General features: G+C 41.5%; 1 protein-coding gene across 3 annotated transcripts in view; it reads right to left on the bottom strand.

The window, feature by feature from the left end:
- The window catches only part of srrm3 (serine/arginine repetitive matrix 3), a 33,963-nt gene extending 12,196 nt beyond the window's left edge, over window positions 1-21,767 (bottom strand). For 2 of the 3 annotated variants that reach the window (XM_088439960.1, XM_088439961.1), the window contains exons 1-10: window positions 21,603-21,767; window positions 11,487-11,791; window positions 7,176-7,271; window positions 5,343-5,435; window positions 4,809-4,889; window positions 4,542-4,610; window positions 3,514-3,549; window positions 2,886-2,936; window positions 2,401-2,508; window positions 1,211-1,376 (exon numbers count right to left, since the gene is read on the bottom strand). In XM_088439960.1, the coding sequence (XP_088296086.1) occupies window positions 1,211-1,376; window positions 2,401-2,508; window positions 2,886-2,936; window positions 3,514-3,549; window positions 4,542-4,610; window positions 4,809-4,889; window positions 5,343-5,435; window positions 7,176-7,271; window positions 11,487-11,779 (993 nt within the window). In that variant the 5' untranslated portion in view covers window positions 11,780-11,791; window positions 21,603-21,767. The remainder of the gene's footprint in view (window positions 1-1,210; window positions 1,377-2,400; window positions 2,509-2,885; window positions 2,937-3,513; window positions 3,550-4,541; window positions 4,611-4,808; window positions 4,890-5,342; window positions 5,436-7,175; window positions 7,272-11,486; window positions 11,792-21,602) is intronic. The other variant, XM_088439962.1, reaches the window with a different exon arrangement.
- Window positions 21,768-22,520: the final 753 nt, after the last annotated feature.

Below are 22,520 nucleotides of genomic sequence, written 5' to 3'. Positions count from 1 at the left end.
TAAAGTCAGTCTTTTTCCTTTAATAAGATAGGACCAAATGGAAACTAAAGAAGTCACGTTTATAAATATATATATATATATTTTATATTAGCACCCTTTATGTCTATCTTTGGCTTTCACAAGATGAGACAATACAGAAAAGGAATCTTTGATCATTCCTTTTTGGACCATGTCTCCATGTACGAGTACCCGCCGCGGGTATGTGAAGGTTAGGGTTAGGCTTTGACGCGCTTGGTTATTCTTTTCAGTTTTAGACTAAGCTGCAACCCGTATGAACGCTGTTAAAAAATAATTAATAGTTGGTTTATTTTGCTTTTTTCTTTTGTTAATCTTAAAAAGTATACAGGTTTAGGGATAAATATATATTTTTATAGATAATAATCTTATTTATAGTCAGTGCATCGAGTGTCTGAGGGGGAGGGGCTTGGCAAAATATAATTGAGAAGCACTGGCACAGGCTAATTTTGTTGGCGTCTAAAAATGCGCAGGAGTAGTTGTATTCACCTTCAACCCCAGTAGAGTATTCAGAAATTGAAAACTAAAATAGGGGAACGGATGATGGTACATATGACCTTATGAACGTCAACTAAATGGTAGTTAGTCTTTGTTGACTAGCTTATGCTAATCGCGATCGATAACCTGTTAGCATAGTTACATTTTCATATGTATGGAAAAGTTGTATCCAATCACATTCAAGGCCGACTATTAATATCTTCGGGGATGGCAATAATTATGGAGGGCTTCAAATATCGTGTGGCAGATTGGGGTCAATATTTTCAGTTTTGCTTTCAAATGGAAAGCTCTGTAACACCTACTTGCCTCCGTTACACAAATTGTGCAGTTGTCGCACCACTTTTCTAGCCCTTTATTATATTTGTGTGTTTCAGCGAGCAAGCATGTTATTTTGCTCATCATGCTGGCATCGCAGTGTTCCTAGATGGCTCAATTTTGCATGCGCGGAAAGTATGCTAATTGCGCTCAGAAGATCTGTGAAGCGCGCTCGCACACACACGTCTCCTTGCGCACACGCGCGCACGCACACAAAGAACCTCGATCTGTGTTGCCACCAAACGAAAACAATGAACACGATGGCAGAGGAATCAAAAAAACAATCATAGCGCATGTATCCTGCAAACTATGAATTTTCATGTTAAAAACTGGACAAGGTTGGAGAGTGGGGAGGGTTACGGTCGCAGAGGAGATGACTTACATCTTGCACCTTATCACCCTCAGTGTGGTTGAGTCTGCCGGCTTTGTGGAAATTGTGAGCGCGCTGGGTGTGGTTGCCGTTGTGCCGAGCGGTTGGACTGCGGCCGACCGGGGAGAGCGAAGTGCTCGTTGCTTTCTTTCCAGCCTTCTTGTGCTTGGAGTTCAGTCTGGAAGAGCAGAAAAACATTGTTATAAAATAAACACAGTTACAAATATGTTTTAGCACCAAAAATGAATGAGTTTCATCTTGATGACCATACGTTTACTGCAGGTTTTCCTAAATAAGAATATCACAGCATGGACCTACAGCCATTATCACAAACTGATCAATTGCATTGTGGCCAGAGCTCTCCCACAACCCTTCAGAGCAGCAATGACTTCTGCAGCTAGGGCCACCCCGACTAAATAAATGAGCAGCAGAAAGGATGTGTGACCAGACTGGAAGGAGATCTGAGAAGGTCAGGTTCCTGTCCGCGCTCCTCGTGAGAAAAAATTTGCTGTCTTCCTTCTGCTTTGACGCTTAGTGAATGTTCTAGCCTGAATCTAACAACTATAACAAATATGCATACAAATGTGATTTTTGATGGATATGGTGACCTTAACGTATACTGGTATTGTGGGCAATCCTAGAACTATTTGCCTTGCTAATGTGGGGGTATTTTTATATTTCTTTTGCTATATTAGGCGCTCCATTTCACCTCTTAACACAGTCACTGCCACTGGTAGATATAGACATCAAAAGAAACATTTTATTAGGCTGGCAGTAAAAGAGTGAGTGAATTTGAGTTTTTTTTATGAGCCTGTACCAATGTGTCCTGTACTCTTATGTTGTTTTCTGCCATTTGTATCAAGTAATATTTCTAAGTAAATGTCAAGGGCAAACACCCCCTCAGGCACTTAGATAATTTATTTTTTAGATCCAATACTAGGCAATTGCATGTGGGTTTAACTACATCCCCAAGTATTCTTTTTTTTCTTTAAAGCGCCTTTCTTTTATAATAATAAAAGTGCCTGACAGTGTAAGGAGCGATAAATATTGCAATATGAGAGCAGAATGAATGGGGATCATTATAAGATATACCAGGTAGTCCCATTTTTATTTGAATCTCCCCCAGGGGATGGAAACCAAATGAAGTAAGAGTGCTTGTGACACACTAAGGTGTGTGCATGTGTGTGATTCGTGGAAAGTACCTGGCGGGAGATTTGGAGGCGCTCCCTGTGGAGGACAGAGAAGCGCTGCGGCTGCTGCAACAGCTGCCTTGGCGCTGTACGCTTCGTCTGGGGGTGTCGCCAGGGGATCTAAACCAACATCCACAAACGGACAAATACCGAGGACTTTGTATGCATGAATACATCGGGGACACGCGTGCAAGAGTGCAAATTCACTCATCCATCTGATTGCATGTAAAGTGGGTCAGGGATAGCGGAATATTTGAGACTGAGCCAAGGGGTAGCGCAAAGCTGGAAAAAAGGCAGCAACGCTAACATTGTGCATAACGCTGAATCTGGCATTTCAAGATACCGCTATATACATGTATTATGGAGCCCCTGCTCACAACTCAATTGTAATACTGCTCCACCCATGTGGTACTTTCTCAAATGTACAAAAATAAAAAGAAATCATTCTGGCAACCTTACATGTCATGAATATTTGTTCTTGGGGCTTTGTGTCTCACCTTTTTTTGTGTTTATTCTTGTCTTTGTGTTTTTCCTTTGGGCTGCCCGACCTAAAATAGGAGAAAGCCATGAAGAACTATTTTTGGATACAAAATGGTCATCATTTCACTATACTCACGCTAAGTTTTTTTAATCTGGCCCGCCAAACTTCAAGAAATTTTATTCAGGAGAGTGATGATGTAAATATCAGGTAGCATTTAAAAAACTTGAACAACACTGTTGTGATTTTGTTCATTTTCTGTTGAAATTAAATCACATATTTTTCAAACATCCCACATTTTTTTCTCGTAGGAGGTGGATTATCAAAACACTCCATCCATCTACTCCTGGTCCGGCCCTTTTGTCAAATCTCAGAACCCTTTGTGGCCCTCAAGTCAAAAAGTTTGCCCATCCCTGCGTTGGAATAACAGTTCTCAAATGGGGTTATGTTCAATTTTGATAGTTTCTGCAAATATCAGCACAACTAATTTAGTGCTTTTTAGTAGACTGATAGGAACGGTACAGTTTTCTTTTCAGGATAAGAGCAAATTAATTGGAACTTTTGTAGAAATCAGAGGTGTATCTCTATTAATATATTTATATATTGTGTTTATTCCAGTCTAGTGGAATAAACGCGTGCGCGTGTACCTGTATCGCCTCTTTTTGCTGGAGCCTGACGCCGACCTACAAAAATAAAAAAAGATTATAAGACGGCTTCTTACGCTGATTTATTCATGTGCGCACTAGAGGAGAGGTATTTTTAACCCTGAAAATTCCATGATGTTATTTGAGACAGTGACTGACCAGTTCTAGTAACAGTCTTAAATATTTGGACTGAATTGATGACTAACGCATGAGTCAGTGTCAGAATTGTTTTCAAGTTAGCGTGGCCCATGTCACCTCATGGCTGTTTCCATGGAAATGAGCGAAACTCTGTCGGAGTTGTTGCGATATCGCAGAGGAGCCTGACATCTCCCCTGCTGATTCTCACACACACCCACACGCACACCTTTCAGTGTGCGGCAGAGTGACAGCACTAGAAAGGTGAAGGAGGGGTAATAAAACTGTCACAGGCTGATATATGAATCATTACAGCAGGATATCCCCCACCTTCCATCGGAGGAAGCCACCTGGGAACCAGCGGCTATGAGGTGTTGTTCTGTCAAACTCATTGTTGCCTTATTGAAAAAAAGCTACACAACTCATCTGTCGCAACAGAGAAAGTGCATGTCCTCATTACACAAATCCCAACTGTTTTGCAAAGTAGTTTAGAACCAACAAGTAGCTGTTTGAATTTAATAGCGCCGTAATCATTCTGGGAGCATACGGAAGCATCACCAATGGCCGACTTTCAGAATTTTCCTCCTTTCTTACCGTCTGTAATTCTCACCTCCATTGCTTACTATTTTTTTCTGCTCCTTCCTTCCTGTCTGGCCTCTTTTCTCCTTTTCTTTCATTCCTTTCTTATCAACTTTCCCTTTCCAGGTTTCTCTTCTCTGCCAAGGCAAATGGAAGCAACATTCGGTAAATGCATTTAAGCTCCTGTCATAAATGAGCGGGCCAATGAATTGCTCTTCAATAACATAGTCAGAATTAATCGCCATAGAGCGAATCGCTCCCATAGCTTCGAGTGACGACTCACACACGTACCTTATGCATTGTTCATAAATACACACCTGTCACGCTTGTGTTTCTTGCCACTTTTTTTCTTCTTCTCTTTGCGATTGGGTGACGAGCTGCCAAACCTACAAGCAAGAAAGGGAAAAGAAACGTAACCTCGGGAATGCTGGTTTTCGCACACGTGCAGGTTTTCCTTTGGAACCTTGATACTTACAATATCTGCTAATTAATCCTAAAAATGTAACTATATCACGCTTATTACATGTACAAGCTGCCTGTAATCACACTCGTTTATGCAGAAACAGACACATAATGCCACTCACCTACTTCTTCGTCGGCCTGATTTCTTTTTCTTTCTTTTCTTTGGACGAGGGGATGGAGAGCTGCTTGATTTCCTCTTTGCTCTGAAATTGTCGCAAAAACAATCAAGGGGGTGAGCGAGGGACTTTTTTTGAAAGATTCAACATGGCTCACATCTTTTGGAGTGCACCTACATCTCAGAAATATGGAATTTAACCAACATGTTCAAGAAAATTGTCGAATAAGGTTTTAGAAAGTAGCAGCAAATTTCTGTATTTCTGTTTTAAATTCCTTGGGCAAAATTGTTTCTATTGTTTTATCATTCAAAATGCACTATAAAAAAAACTGAAATTTTAACATTACCGTACTCGAGCATAGAAGATCACAGAAAAAAGGTCATTTCAAGCGTGATTTTTTTTCTTTTTAAATCTCAAACTCATGTTATCAAATCCAACACTTGAGTCTGCATGAAAATAACGCATAGATGATTTAATTAAATGACATGAGCATGAACAGCGGGTCAACATTATACCGTGTGTATTGAGCGTGTAATTGACCTGTTGTCACTGTGATCATCATCGGCGTAGTCTCCATCTTCATCGCCAGGCAACTCACCGCCATCCTCAGGGTAGTAGCGCATGTGGTTGACCCTAAAACATGGAAAGCAGAGCGCTAGGAAATTGGCACTGCTGTCGAACTTGCAGGCTATTTATTCATTTATTAATTGCTGTATATCTCATATGATTTTTTTTTTATAACCAGAGAAAAGCATTACAACAAATTTAACTGCATACTTGAAACAAAATGTGTCTGTGAGGGATTCAATTACGTAAGTACCTCATTTATGAATGTTGCTGTTCCTACTGATCACTTTTTTAGTGGCAAGCGTTATCGGAAAAGAAACTCTCTGGAGGGGCCAGTGTATGCTATGTCTATGTAAATATGGGTGCTATCAGATGAAAGATTGACTTCCATTCCTTACTTTGAATTGCACGTAGATAATAGCTGTGTTATAAAAGTGGAAACACTGCCATCGAGTTATCACTACACTGCTCAATTGGCTTATAGTAGGTGAGCATTAGCCAAGGGTGAATTATGGACTAGCACCTCCGTCTTTGCGGGCTGTTTTCTTGCCAGCGTATGCATGTTTGAAACCACCGCTGAAGGAGAGGAATATAGGAAATTTGACTCAAGCGATTCCTCAGACAACTTGAGACTTTGATGGGCTTGAAAGGCTTTACCACATGAGTGGTTCCTAACGTTACATATTTGGACACTTTCATTTGTCCGGGCAGAGGAACATCCAACACTAGCAGCTCTAATGTGTTGTGGAAGTCTCAAGTGCTGAGACTTAGAAAAGCGCAGAAGACAACAACCTTGTAAATGACATCCTGCCCAATTTTCCACATCGGTGCTTTTCGTGGCGAACTGAGGCTACGCTCAATCAAGGCCTGCAAAATGGACTCAGAAATGCAAAAGTGTGAAAAACGCTTGCTTTGAGTGCATGGAGTTCCTGCAAAACCCCTCCCGCCTCCTCTGCACCAAGCCATTTCAGCTCGCTCTGCTTTAACGTCGGCCGATATCGGCTGAGGTGCAGAGAAAGGAGAATCATTCATCTGGTTTGTGAGACTGGATGCAGGGCGCCATGAGCGGACATTACAGACTGCGAGGTCATGTCACCGCCACTATACTGCTTCTCCCGTCGCCATCACCAACAGTATGACGGGAGGACTCAGAAGAACCAAAGCAGCTACTTTGGGGGTTTTCAAGAGGTTAAAAAAAAAAACAAAAAAAGTTCCCTCACTGTTGATTGGAAAAGGAGCTTAGCACAGAAGCCGATGAAGTTTAGCTTACCAAATAAATGCAAAGCATCCAGCTGCGACTGCAGCTAATATTGGGAGCCACGGCAAAGCTCTTTGCCAAAACAAACTCAAGAACATTGTGCTGGATGGGATAGTTGCAACTGCTTCATTTCAACTCATGAAGACAAGACAGAAGACAATTTTTTTGTTACTGCAGTCAGTGTTTTGATCTGCCGCATTTACACAATGCATCAAAATGAAAATAAACCTGTTTAAGGGTTTTCTCAAATCTTAGGGAAGATAACAATTAGATTAATTAGCTCAATTAATTACAGATCTTAATTCATCTCCCAATTTTTGATCTTAACAGCACTAGATGTTAAGTGTACAATAAAATCTTCCAAGGTGTTCGTACTCCTGTTAATTCACAGGACACATTGTTGTATGAGCTCCGTTTTTAAATTTGATACTGACGCGCATCAGTGATGACAGGAAAGCTGCAAACCACTGTCAACCACATGTCACCATTGCAGTTTTTTCTCTTTAAAATAGGAGAAAAGGCGGCGAATGGAAAACAATATCACGTACTCTGGTTGTGAGCCTTCCCTGGTGATGAGCCCCTCTTTGTCCATCAGCATTTGCCTGAATGTGCTCACTTTCTGTCGAATTTCCTCCTCAGTGTACCTGAGCATATACAAGAAAACAAGAAAATGTCGTACGGGCTCCATGTCAGTCAAGTGCGCAAATTCAAGCAGTGGCATGGCAGTTACAAAGCAAAACAATTGACATGGACCCTTTATCCTGACTGCATGTTGTCCAAACTACGTGACTTGTCTTTGAAGTGACACGTTTTCTATTCAGACCACAGCTGTATCTCTTGTTAGAGCAATGCAGGGCATTGGATTTGGGATATTCAGAGTAGGAGAGAGGGAGAGCATGGATGGATGGGCTCTCTCTCCCGCAACAGGAGCGGCGTCTCAGCGAGGTAGAAAATAGGAACCCAAGAAGCGTTACTGCAGCATTTGCACAACGTCAGTCCTGCTGGGCAAACACGTTGTCAAAACAATGGATGCACGGGCCGGCGCGTGTGGGAAGAGCCAGCGGATTGGCTGGCGGACCGGCATCCGTGTCACGTCATCTCTACATTCTGACCTTGTAACTCCAGTCATGAGCGCTAATGAGCTAGAGAGGAGCATGGAGGGGGAGCAATGAAGAAAGACAATTATAAAGCTGTAACAATGAGACACAAGGCAGATGTTGCACATCGACAAGGGAAGGCGGAGTCACGGCTTTCGGCTTTATTAAGCGGGAACTCATCCGCGGCTCTCTTACACGTTATGGCCGCTATTTACTTTGAACTGCTTTCTTCCTTGACATAGCAGCTACAATGCAGTTACAACTATTTCTTTTTTTTTTTTTTTTAACCGTTCTGGCATTATGTTATAAATTATGGAAATTCCTTTGATTTTTTTTATCACATCAAAAAAACAATGGGGAGAAAAACACTAGGGAGCTGGAATATCTAGATGATTAAAACATGGTTAATTTCAAAATGCAACGGTTCTGACATTTCTATGTGATTGCTGCTGGACGTGCGAGACTTTGTGTACAAAAATAATCATTGTCCAAATTTTGCACAATATAAAACCATTACAATTACAATTTTTGAGATGCGTCTTAATAGGATTTACGACATTGATTTTCCTGCGTTTTTTGCAACATTCCATTGAGCGGCGGTCAAACTATGTCAGCAAAGAGAAAATTCTTTGTCGACTTGTGTTTCACCTCAAGACAGTAGGTGGCGGTAGAGACAAGTTAATGGCTATGTCTTGAAGCATCATCATGTCACAGACCACAAAGACAGACCATACCATTTTTAAACTTTTAGACATATGTATGGATAGAGCTGATGCAAATGAACAATTTGAGTGGCTGAAGGAAAAAAACTAATCATTTTAATGATTTAGTATTTCTGGTTATAATTTGCGCTGTGAGTGAGAAGTGTGAGCTTGTCCATTCTTTCTCATTGGTGCCTCTTGCGGGTGGAATTTAGCATTTGGAAGCCCCATTGTGCAGAGGCAGAAAGCCAAGCTCAGCAGGACGAGTTCCCGAATGTCTGGTGAATTAACTAGCGTTACGCGTGAGGAAAAGGGCTGTTTACTTTTCACGGATTGAGAAGATAGCACATCTTAGATGCAGCCATCAGCGGCTCGCCCGTGAGAAGAATGAGATTAGTACGAGTGTGACGGAGCGTTGCGCTAGCTGGAAGATGGCCCAGCAGGTCTGACAGCACCATCAGGTCTTGCTTTTGGCCAATCGCTCAACTCAGCAGCTGTCACCTCAGCACAATGGAAACCCTAAACACTTACTTTATATTCATGGCTTCTACACACGGCACATTAGCATGTGCTAGGTGCTTCTTGACAATTTACAATAGCCCTTGCACGCTGTGGGCTTGTACCTGAGGTCATTGAAGATTGGAGTGTTTTGTGGAAGGCTCCAAAAGAAGAAAAAAAAAAGAAGGAAGACAGGCTACACTTTAAGCAAGATGGCAGGCTGCAAAAATTTCTACTCGACATTGTCAAGATCAAAGAGCCGTTAAAACGATATGGCAAACATCTACGGTTTTAATGTACATGTTTAAAATGTATAATGTATACAGCCAGCCTCTTCATTTTTTTTTTAATGTTAAAAGTAGCAATTGTATTTGTTTGTCATGTTTGACAAAGAAATTTCACCATTCATTGTTGAAACATGTCAAAGGCAAAAGAGCAACAGAGCTGAGCTTTTTTGGCTCTGGTGTTTGTTTGTTTTTTTAATGGCCAAAATAGTAATTACGATTACTTTGGTTAATATTGAAATCACGATTATTCAAACGTGTGCCTTTAGTGCCTTTTTTTTTTTTTAAATAATCAGCATATATACAAGGCTTCATGGCTTGATACAAATAATAATAATAAACTAAAATAAATAAAGTAAACAATAATTTAAAGAAATTCACCCAAGACATGGCAAAAAAAGCGTCACAGCTAACTTACTTGACGAGTGCAAACCGATGAAAAAAAAAAAAGCCCTGTCAAAATGTCCTTTTCGGTCATTTCAAACCAAATGTATTCAAATTTTTTGCCAATGAGATTGTTTCATAATGGTTCTCAATTGACAGCAAGAACTGTATATATTAGGAATTATATTGGTATATTAATCACATTGTATGTATTAGGAACTGCTTGATTTGACTTGTAATAAAAAAAAGTGCTTGACTTTTAAAATGTTAATTCAGCTTAAATGATCATGGTAGCAAATATTGTGATCGTGATTATATACATATTGCCAAAAGACACTAACTAGATCGTGGCGCTCCCCGTCAATCCCGCCATAACATATCACCAGCATTTAAGAAGGCAGTTCCAGTAATTTGACACCTGTAAGCAGTTGTAGATCTCCATTAACGCCCAATCTTTTCAAGTCACAGAAACGCAACGCTGAGACTGTGTTGATGCTTTTATCCCTCCATTAAGTAGGTGTTTGCGTGGATGCGTTATCTGCGCGTTGCTTTGGAACCCCGCTCCCTCCCGCAAGTCGAGTCCAGGGACCGCTGCGCAGCCATTAAATAGTGCGGCCATCAATTCTGCCGCAGTGTAGTTAGCGAGATGGAAAGGCGCTGGGAAGACGCAAGCGCAGCGTCAACACCCCCACTTTTCTATTTAAAGGCCGGAATTAAAACAAGCGACGGAATGCTACTGTCAAATGCTGCAAGTGTCAAACATGGAGCTTTGGGACACATTCATCAGAAACTGTCAATCTCTATTCATTTTGGGCATTTGTTTGAATGCGGTATGTAGAATTTAACACGTGTTTTAAAGCATGTACCGATGTTTTTGAAAAATAGCACTGTGTGATTCAGTATCAGTTTGTATTTGTGCTAATAGGGTGTCAGAAAGGTTTCAGGACTGGTCTCGCAACACAAATGGCTGGCAGATCAACGCAGACTTGTCAAAATGCAGAAAATCTGTGTCGATAAATGTATTCCTAACATATACATATTGTGGAAAATGTACAATTCCTGGAATTTTGCAACAGTTCCTTACAGCCTAATTCCTGTGAGGGTATTCTTTTGCAGTTCACCCATCTATAAATTTATTTTTTAATAAACACTCAATGAGAAAGGCTACGCTTCAATTTCAGTAATGCTCTTGCAGGCACTGCACATGGACATGTGCCCTAACCCAATGGAGTGGATATGAAATAAAGGGTGACCTCACGAAAAAAAAAAAAAAAAAGAGTGAAATAAGCAAGTATCTATAATTCATTGAAAGTACGTGACAACATCATGGCAGACATTTCTGTGTGCGGCTTATGGCATTGAATATTTATACTATAAATACACAAGCAAAGTGAATTATACTGAAATTAATGCAAGATGGACCCCTTCAAAATACGCTTTCCTAATTTGGTGCCAATCAAAAAAAGGAAATATATATATATATATATATATATATATATATATATATATATATATATATATATATATATATATATATATATATATATATATATATATATATATATATATATATATGCCTGACATGTGGAAAATGTGCTCCGATAATGGTTTTTTAATAATAATGAGTTTTATGCGTGCAATAGGGGGATGGAGCGGATGACGGCAGCTCTTTGAAAACATTTGTAAGATTGGCACGCGTAAATTGCAAGGCGCTGGGAGTAGCGCTCATTAGCGAGCCGGAAAAGCACTCGGCCGCCACGGGCCGTCTAATCATGCATCAGCGCCGTGCATCAATTAAACACCTCGCCGTATCATTTCCATGATGTTTTTCGGAGAGGCTGTTGAGACGGAAGTGAGACGGCTGCCCCGAGGCTACCGAGTTAATTCACCCTTACCCTTGCTCTTCCATCATCTCTTGGAGCTCCATACATTTGAGCTCCACCCTCCTCTTCCTGTCATGGTCCAATATTTCTCTTCGGGGCTTTTTCACCAAGACCGGCTCTGGCTTTGGCCCTTCTTCCTCCGCGCCTGGCTGTCCTTCTTCAGTTTTAGCTTCGAGGCCCGTTGCGGGCGTTAGGCCCCCACCTCCCGTCGTGGCCCCCGTCTCAGGTCCTGCCGCGGGGCCTAGCGGCTTGCTCGGCCCGTTTGCACCATCCTTGGGAGACGGCACCCTCGCCGCATCGTACATGATGACCGTGGTCTGTGCCGACACAAGAAACAAAGACAAAGTGTTAACTGGGCTCTTGGCGGTCCGATTCGCTCATCTACTTGTTACGTGCGTGTGCGGTTTCTGATGACAGTTGAGTTCTTAAGATTTATTCTCAAACAACTTTGTGAAGACTACGGAAAAACAGCAGAGCAGACATCTGCCAAGGCTAATACGTTTGTGAAATGCAAAAATCAATGGCAAAATGGCTATAACCCAGGAGCTCCGTGAAGATAAAAATTCACAGAAATCTACAATCTCATCTGGAGCCAAGATCTCAAAACGGAGGCCAAATGGATCCTCTCTTCTTTTTGCTGCCAAAAAAAAAATATTTCTCCAAGAGTCTTTTGATCCTCCAGGACAATGTCAAGGTCAAATCATTTATCAAAAGATGACTAAAATACGCATAGATTTTGTGTTGCAGCCTCACTATCAACAATTAGTCCAATTCTAAACAATGTTTTAAATTCTTAGGGTATTTTAGCAGTGAATGACCCCATGGGTGCAAAAAATAACAATTTGCTCTGTGGAGATTATACCGGAATAAAAGCTGTGGAATTGTGGAATACAAACTTCTAGGAAAATTAAACAGGATTCCGCCCCCCATATAAAATTTTCATCACGGCCAAATACAGAATAATTAGTGAAGTCTCCCTCAATATGTTTATATTCAACACTAAGTTTTAAAATGGAATTTGCGGTCTGACTGTGAATTTATGAAAGACACAAACCCACACGGATGACTTTTGAAAATGTGACCTTGACAGAGGTGTTTGGAGCGCGCTCACGAAGGACACTGAAATGAATCGTAAATTCTTGCCCTCACATGCACATCACAATAAATTTAGATTAGCAGTAAACCAGACAAAAAGTTCAACACCAAACAAGAGCCCAGCGGCGGAGCCTTTTGACATTTGAAGTTAATATCACGTGACAAGCGACAGGATTTCTGTCTGAATTGAGCAGCGCATCAGAATGATCTGTAAACACGACGAGCACAACACTGGATTGAGGCTACACGCGCGTGACTCGCAAGCGCGCTCTTTTGGCCAGGAGCCTGCCAAACCGCTCAACAGAAACAACCGGGTTTTGCCGGTGTTTGTGAGCGACGAGGGGCGGTGTGCAAATTGAGGCGAATGACGGCCTATTTTGCGATGGGAGGATGTCATTTTACACCATGTTTTCTGTAACACGCTTTTTTCGTTTACAGCTGCTCAGGGTTCAGTTCAATCGTGGCTCTCGTCGATTTTGGTTGCATGACCTTTCACAAGCTGAGCTACAGTACGATTGCTCGGTACCCGCACAACTGTGATATCGTTTTCAGCCGGCACCAAGTGGCAAGTAGTCGCACGCTACCAAAATATTCAAGGGCAGACAATCTTACTAACTCTCAGGCGTAGTTTACATCCCATATAGCTTATAGTATGTAAAGTCTCATACACATATTATATAGCAGTTGTCCAAAATTTCAAAACTTCAGAAACATCACAAATCAGGTTTATACAGTATCTCAGAATATGAAAAATGAGATATTGATATATCGATGTATTCAATTACCTATAAAATGGTAGAAATACATATAGGTAGCTCAAAGTTACAGCAATTTAAATGTTGCCTAATTTAAATCCTTTGAGAAAACACACACACGTTATGCTTATGCTATGCTCAGAGTGTAAATTGTTCATTCTTATTATCTATACCGTTTCAATATTAGAATAGTAAATCACAATATCACACATCCAAATCCTCTCTGAAGCTGTAAACGGAAGAATAGCTGAAAGGATTTTTGTCCAAAGGCACCCGGTGTGAAATTGCCAAGCTCCATCAGTGCAATAAATTTGGAGCACGCAGTTACATTAGCATCCACTTTGTCTATAATGGATGGCTTTACTTGTGCCAACCAACAATTATTGAAACGCAATTCATTCCTTTTCACGGGCGCCGGATGAACGGGGATTGAGAAGGAACGCCCCCGAAGACATACAGCAAAATCCAGAAAACAATCATTAACATAAATCAGCAGGTGAAGGAATAATGAGACGGGAAATTCGACTAATTCTATTTATTGCAGGTGGAAATTCCTTTCGAGGGACCCAAGATTATTTTCAATGATGCATTTGCTCTTTAATTCCCAATGTCAGGGTCACGCCTTCAAACGTAACGCATTGTGCGCACGGGGAGTTGTCAAAACGTTTCCAAATGAAGGCGTAACGTGCAGAACTGAAGCCGACACGCTGCCGGTCAGCTTCCTTGAAAGCTACTTATCGGGACTTATCAGGGCCATCTGGATGACACAATGAGGCCTTCCACATAGGATAGGCTACGCAACAGAAGAGCACAACATGGAGGCTATACCCAAGCGTTGTTGAGCTTTATGATGGGCTCAACTTGTAATTAGAGTAGCAAGCAACAAAAAGATAACAATAAGCTCATCATATGATTCAATTGGCAGAGCGCGTACCAGCAGTGCAAAATCATTCCTTGCTTTTTAAAAAAAAGAGCCATCAGTTGATTTTTACCTACACCGTCACAGCTCAATTACAACATGATGGGAATTACTTGGATTTCTCCTTGGGTCCTGTTTAGTTATTTGTGTCGGTCGACAATTTTCTTCATTTTTTTACCCTGGAGTTTTCACACGAGTACTTTTCCCGAGGATGATCACATGCAAGTGTTAGAGTCTAAAAATATAGCTCATTAGCTCACAAGGAAAAAAAATACCTGGTTTATGTGAAAAATGTTGTTTGGCACTCATTAACTGGACATCGTCCGAAAACTACAGTACCTATTTTCAAAACGGTGATTACTAAAGAACGAAATAAGCTAGAAACATTTTTTTGTGACCACTTCAAGATTCAAGAGTTTTATTGTCATATAGTAATACATTACATAGTAAGACTACACAATGAAATTGTTATTCTGTTCACCTCTGCGAGCAGACTACGTTCCGTAACTGCGCAAATAATAATAAAACAAAACAAAGAACAGAATCTATTCTTTCATATGGCGAGCGAGTTTGTGTAGACAGCACCGATAGTTCGTCGGACGTGAAATATGAGTGAAAATGCTGAAAACGGGCTTGCCCTTTCTAATAACAACTGGCACTCAAAGAGTTCAAATGCCCCCTAGGTGTGGGGCGCGGGGGCCAGGGTGTGACAAGAGGGGGCCATGGTCACATTTGCCCACCATGTAGCTCCGCCCCAGCACACCTGTGCAGCTACAGGAAAAGAAGGCCTCTCTCCCGTGAGAGGCCGCGTGTCAAGCAACCCCCCCCCACGGACAAAGAGTGATAACATGATACAAAGCCCAAATCCATAAAAGAGATCCCACCTCTCCCTGGCAGTTCACGTTTCGCATCTCCTCCAGCCATCTGTCAAAAAAGGCCTACAGCACGTGCTTGCGGGCTCTAAAGCGGCCGCGGTAAGAGCACACGCGCCATGTTGCCCCCAGAGACCATCCCGGCATGAATGTAAGAATGCCTTAACGCTTTTTGCCTGTGAAGGCTGCGTGTTTATTTTTAGGGGCGGAGATGTGACGGAGGAAAGCAACGTTTCGGAGCTAATCGGTGTTCAAATGTGTTTACGTGCCAGGGGAGGGAGTTCATATAGGGAGAAATCTTCAAAAAGCAGAAGCTTCTCTAATCTGCAAGCTAGGCGAAGGATTAAGACATCTTTCAGAGAAGGCGTCCTGTTATAATCCTAGCCTCTGCGCAAATAAAGTTTTCATAAACTGACTAAGGAAGTAGTGGCGGACCCTATCAGAAAAATAACAGAGAACGTGACAGCATTTCATTTGATTTTATAATGATTGCTATACAGTGGAGTATATAAAATGCTGTCCGATAGTCAACGTCCAACTTTTCTGGAATTTGAAAACCACCATGAAAATCCCTACCACCCATACACAGATAACTGCTTCACCATGATCTGAAAAAGTTACTGTATCACTCGTAATGAGCTCTGTTCTGTTTTGATGGGATACCTGAACAGGGCACAATATGATCGTTAGCTCAGAGTTGTGTCAAAAAGCTGCCTCTTTGAAGTCAGATGCTGGTTTTTGTTTTGTTTTTTTCTGACCAAAGACACTGATTGGCTACCCACTTGAACCCAATGGAAACATTAGGTTCTTGAGGAGGAAGACAACAAGGATTTCTTGTTCTAGATTCTAGAACATAGGCCCACAGAAACAATTCTGGCAGAAGACTTTACTTTGCAATAAAATCACCAACGGCATGCGCCTCAAAGTCAACTAGCAATGTAGGCTTTCCCCATCTGCTGAGACTGCGTCAATAGATTGAGACGAGCTAGACCCCCCCGCGTCCGGCTGCCTGTGGAGGCGGCAGTCTGCTGTAAATTAGCTGCGAATGTTGTGAAAGCGCAGGTAAAGGTCAGATGAGCTGAGGCTACTCCAGTGGGCACCTCAAAGCTCATAATTCCTTTGGCCATACGAGTGTAGAGAAGACACACAATGAACACATAAACAGGTGTGCTCATTATTATTATGGGGGTTCCTTTGCCCGCGTCTTAGAAGCTCTAACAGTGAAACGGAATTAAAACGAGACCATTAATAGTTCATGAGTGTTGCCCAAACAAAAAAAATATATATATTTATTGTACAGTATGTCAGTTTTGTAAGGTAGCTCTGAAGTGCAAATCAAAGACAAAATAGCTAAACAACCAAAAAAAACTCACATTACAAAACAGAACATTAAAATTCACAATCTAAAAAAAAAAAAGAACAAATCAAAAAACGAAATACGTTACGTTTGTGATTTTTTTGAATTTGCTGTTGTGGATTATGTTGTGCGTTTGTTTTTGCGTATTTGTTTTTGTGATTTGCATTTCTGAGCCACTGAAACGATTTTGAAGTTATTTCTAATTCTGACAAGCATTTCTTTTCAAAAGATAAATGGACCGATTCATCCTTTTAATATAAAGCTAACATGGACGACTGCCATCATAATCCCATCCCATCCCCCTAATCTAGGACTGCCACAAACCTTCTTGGGCCTTCTCCAGCCAGTTAACGAAGTGTGTCCACGCGGGCTTGCTGTAATATCCTGTGGCCAACTACGCAGCGCCCCTCCCTCCTTCGCCCTTTGCCTCCCCCATCACCATCTGTTTCCTGCACAGCGTTCTGGCATACGTCTCTGCACAGCTAGGAACATTTTTTGTTGCCATAATCGTGGCATCTCCTGACAGCTGACGATGGAATGGGAGCACAACTGATACGGAAGTCATTTTTAGAAATGAAGCCTATAAACCGCAGGTTCTTTTTTTCATCCACACGCGCATACTTTACAATGCTCACTTTGTACATTGGAGCTGAAAATTGATCACGATACCAGCTGATGAAGTCCCTCCCCTCCCGTTGAGTCCGGCGTCAGACTGCGTCTGCCTGCCGCACAAAGGGCCCATCAGGCTTTTAAATAATTCAAGTAGCCGCTATCCGGGTCTTTGAGCCGCGAACGCTCTCTCTCAAGTGGAAGGTTACCCGAGACAGCCTGTCGTCCAGTTTGGCTAGTGGCAACAAAGGCTAGCCGCTCAGCCCATAGTGCATAGCGGAGGGCACAGCAGGGGGAGACTGTTTATTTGAAAAAAATAAATACATGGTTCCCTGCAATGAAAAGGTCAAAGCTCCGAGTCCTATTTTTAGCGTCGGTTTTGCTCACAGCGCCAATTTTTCTGCGCACGTCCCATTTCCTGACCTGCGACCAAACGAATGGAATTGTATCCCGCAGTGCTCTGGTGACATTTTGTCATTTGCTGTTTCGCTCGATGACAAAGTGTCACTCATTAAGCCGCAACGGTACTGCTGGTCCAGAGCAATTACGCTTTTGCTTGAGTTACAAGCTGCAGACAAATATAAATGCCATTCAGCGTGGCTTAAGTGGATGGCATGTTAATTAGGGATTTAGTCCTTTCATTGTTTTTAATAAGACTTAAAAAAAGGACTAACAGATTACTGAGGTTTTCTCATTTCCTTGATGGAGACGCTGCTGACCCTCTCTCCCGCCTCATGATCCGTGCATGTGGCATATTCCGAAATAACCGCTATACAAATTCACCTTCATAGATTAGCCTAGGGCAAAATGTGATATTCAGGACACTGGCTATACATTAAAAGTTGAGATTTAATATAAATGACATAAAAAGGAGCACAATGGTCATTGACACGCCAAGCAATAGTAAAAGCAATGTATCCACATGAGAAAAATAAGCAATGTTGCAGAAATCTTATTGCTACTTGGCAGTGATGTATGAAACTTGAACATAAAGGACTTCAAATTACAGCTGCCATTAACTAGCATTTTAATAATCAATAAATGAGTTAGTGTCTCGGATGTTCTTCAGAAAGCAGAAAAATGGAGATGAGATTACTTTGGTCTGACTGCATCGAGCTAAGTGTCTGTTCAACTGTGAGAGGTACTGTATGTGATACTTGAACTCCCTTAAGGTTACTATGCTATCGTTTACTAGGTTTTATATTAAGTCGCCTCTCCTATATTCGCAAATGCATGAGGCACAAAGAAAATTGTTTTGGTCGATCAAAAAGCCCCCCCCCAAGGTCCTATTTTGGGCCGGATTTTCTTCCCATTTTATCTCGAAATCAGTGTCAGTGAAGTCCCGCCCACCAAATTTCCTACTTATTCCTTGTTGCATTTTCTCTTTGCCATCATGGAGGTCGTTCCGCCTTTTACCAATTCCCTGAGAATCTTCAAAGCAGCTTTAAAGTCGGTAAGGTAGAGAAAGCCTGGGGGCTAGAAGAGCACATGCGCATGCATACACACGGTCCATAGATGGCTAACAAGCAATCCGACAGTGCCCTTTCAACACTTTCTGTGTGGCGGCTTCAAAAGGGCACAGCTCTAATAGAATAGCGCCATTTCTCAACAGTGCGCACAATTCAGTAAAGCAATTTTACGTCTGAGAAATTATACCAGATCAAACTGCAAACTATACACAATGCATCTTTTTTTCCCTCATTTTGTAAATGCTCTTAAATGAGTAATAATTAAAGTTATTTATGAATTTTTCTTTCCTTCAAGCATTCAAATTGTTAAGCGGCATAAATTCTTTCCATACATATGTAGGTTAAATCTATTGACACCCGCAAATAATGGAAAAATAGTATGATCTGTCTTTGTGACTTGATGACACTAAGACATGGACTGGTCTCTACTGCCACCTACTGTCTTGAGGTGAAACACAGGTCAAGCAATTTATTATTTGCTGACATAGTTTCATAAAAAGTTCAAAGGAATGTTGCAAAGTTCGCAGGAAAATCAAGCAAGAAATCCGATGAAAATGCAATACCGCTGGAAATTTTAGCTACCTAGTGTTTTTCCCCCATTGATACTTTTAGATTAAAAAAAAGTAAATTTCATAATTCGGAACATAATGCAACAAGGGTTAAACATACGATGGCGCAAATGCACGAAGGAACAAAAGAGTTGACGAACTTGTGAATAAAGCATGATCCTAATGAATAATTAGGAATAAATGTGGGAAGGACAAAATCTTTTATCAACACCCTCTTTCCAGCTCCGCAAATTGAGTTGAATTATTCAGCTCCAATCTCTGATCTAAAATTGTATCTTTTTTTTTTTTTCATCTCGAAGAGCGGGATGCGGGGCAACATTTCCCTTTGATCACAAGTTGAGTCAGACGCTCTTGTGATCTTCCAAGTTGTTTAAAAGCTTCCCACAGAGGAAGAGTTGAACCCCAAAAATGAAATTTACGAAGCATATTGCCTTGGGGAATAGAACATTGGGGTCAGATCACCATGTAAGGCCGGATCAGCTAACTGCCATATATACACAGTACATTCAACAAAACATTCTTGTAGATGATTAAGAAAACGTATCACATGATTTTTTTTAAATGCAAGACTGTGCGATGACCCAGCAGCAAACTACGCTCAGTCAATAACAAACCAAAGGTCTGTAGGGATTATTTAAAAAAAAAAAAAACAGAAATCAAAAATAGCATGGTAGCTATAAAGCGAGCAAGACTTCAAACGACTCCCCATGCGCGAGCCTCCACACAGGCGACGCGTAAAGAAACGCTCGGAAATAAGACATCAAAAACATACCGCGTCAGCAGAGACGGCACATGTCTCCAAATGTGTTATGTTAAAACAAGACACAATTAAAAATGGAAAGAATTAAACACTGGAAGAATGACTTCCTACTTTGACAGCCCAAGCACTAGTAGATAAGCTTGTTATGAATCCAAGGTGTGTGTTTGTTTACGTTAGATCACCTCAGGCGACCTCAAAATCATGTGGCATGCTTGCAACCAGATGGAACAATTCATGAAAGCAAGGCCAATGATTCTAAAAATGGTGTCAAACTCCTGTTGCGGAAATCCATTTGATTTAGAGCCAGGAACGGAAATTGACCAAGTCGGGTGAGTCAACTTAAAAACTGGTCAACTTGGAACATTTGCCTCAAAGCGCCACTTTGTTTGCGCCACTATTTTCTACACTGACTTTTCTTGAAGTTGCAATAGACAATTGCACTGGCAGCAAGGGAAAAAGAACCCCCCCCCAAAAAAAACAAAACAAAAAAAAACAGAGGGTATCACTAGTTGTGATTGTTTCCAATTAGAGAGTGACAAAAAATCATTTCAAATTGTTGCATAGTGGAAAAGGAATACTACAGCAGTAGTTCAAGGGAAAAAAATCATATGCAAAGACGGTCTTGAAATATAGCTAATTTTGTGTGCTTAAAACAATCACTTAAAACAATCACTGATGTTGTAGTCAGCAAGCTTTCAAGACCTTCCCAAAAAGCACTAGAGCTGTTTTATGCGACGATGTAACTTGCCGCTTTAAACAATCAATCTAGCGGCTTTTTTTTTGTATTCCAGTCTTAGTCACTAGGCAGCAGTCACACGTGAAATGTTCCCAGTCGGCTCATCAAGAAGAACAAGAGGAAATTGTTGACCTCATAATACTTAATGGGCGTGTCCTTATTTTTGAAGAAGTGTCCGTAAGAGAATTGAAGGCTCACTATTACAAGTGTAATGTACAAATAACATGATGTATATGTGAAGTAAATTGCAGTTAGTATTTGCTGACTTTAATTGCTTGCAAGCTAAAGCTAATAGTGATGCCTAACTGGTTAGACTAGGCAATTTTTGGGGGCAAAAATAATGTTCAATTATTGCAAAGTGGAAGTGGCATTTTCTCCGAATGAATCTTCAAAAGTGGGCACAATTCGCCCAGGTAACAGCTTCGTACACCTGGAATGACTTTGAGTTCACAGCTGTTTATTATCATCCGACTAACAGAAATTCTCCACGATACATATTTGCAGCTATAAAAAAATCTATAAATGCTCATCCATAGCGGGTTTTCGAAATGAATAACGGTCTAAATATTCCGCACTGTCACATAAAGCACACATGGAGCGCTTTCCTCATCTCCGGCGTCTATCGAGCTTTACAACGCGCGGCGAGCAAATGAAGCGGGCCGCTTTTCTTTTGACATCGCAAAAAAAGAAAGCTGTGACATGTTGTCCCGTGCTGGAGGCGGAGGAGGAGGCAGACTGGGGGATGGGTAGGGATGGAGGGGGCGGGCGGCTCGACAATGAAGCGGCAGCTGGCCGCGGGGAGCCGAGGCTAGAACGGCACCACCTACACAACGAGGGGAGGCAACAACAAGGACACCCCGCGTCCACAGATGCACGTTCGGGGACGCACGCACACAACTAGGGATCATTGTAGTTATCGTCCCTTGGGCGATGCCACATTATACTCATCGACCTGACCCTATTTAAGCTTCTTGGGAAAACTCGTACCTTTCCCGCAGTCGGAGGCGTCCCCGGCCGCTATCGTAGTGCGCTCGTCACGCCTGTGGACCAGCGAAGCGGGTGCTGATGTCGAACCGTAGATTGGTCCTCTTCGTTGCTCCTTTGCGGCATGAGCCTGTCCCCGCCGCCTGCGCTCGGATCGTGGTGCTGAAGTGGACAGCTCACCGAGGAGCTGCGGGCAAGACAGAAGAAGAGGGAATGATCGCTTTGCTCAAATTGGCTTCGCGTAGCGCCCTCTGTTGGAAGGGAGGCAGGGGGTCGAACGGTAACCCACTAGGATAGCGACATCTACTGGAGGAATGGGCCAAAGCGGGCGGGTGCCCTGGGGAAAAAAAAACCTCTACAGAAAACATCGAACATCAAAAATACCAAACGAAAAAACTAAGCGCATGAAGACATAAGAAAACCACAAAAAAGTAAACATGACTGCAGGTACCATTGGGAGAAAATTCTTTTTAATTTTACTATGTTTTGTTTTTATGTTTGATGATTTATCTATCAGTTCCTTTGCGTTTTTGTTGTTTTGCATTACTTGATAGGTTGTTTCGTTTTAAACGCTTATGTGTTTTGTATTATAATAATAATTATAAATTATAATGAGTAGAACCAAAACGAAAACCATGAAGTTAAAAAAAACGAAAATAGTGAAAGTGCCAACATAACTTTAAATGATCATATTTAACCCTTTACTGGGGACAGCGGCCACTTTCGGTCCAAAGTCCAAAACAGCCGAAAGCGTCACTGACACTTAAATTCTGACGTACCCCTAAATGTCTCTAAAATTCCCCCAATTTAGTGCCTGTTTAGGACGTAAAATTAGAAAAACGTGCGCCTAATAAACGCAGTTTTTGCGTGTTTAGATTAGTGGCCGAAAGCAGTTGTCGTATCAAGTAATTGCATTAAAGA

Source organism: Hippichthys cyanospilos, chromosome 18 (genome assembly GCF_059441005.1).
Source record: "Hippichthys cyanospilos isolate Australia breed blue-spotted pipefish chromosome 18, RoL_Hcya_1.0, whole genome shotgun sequence".
Classification (NCBI taxonomy): domain Eukaryota; kingdom Metazoa; phylum Chordata; class Actinopteri; order Syngnathiformes; family Syngnathidae; genus Hippichthys; species Hippichthys cyanospilos.
The sequence above is the reverse complement of the archived record's forward strand: the minus strand, read 5'-3'. Positions and strand labels throughout refer to the sequence as shown.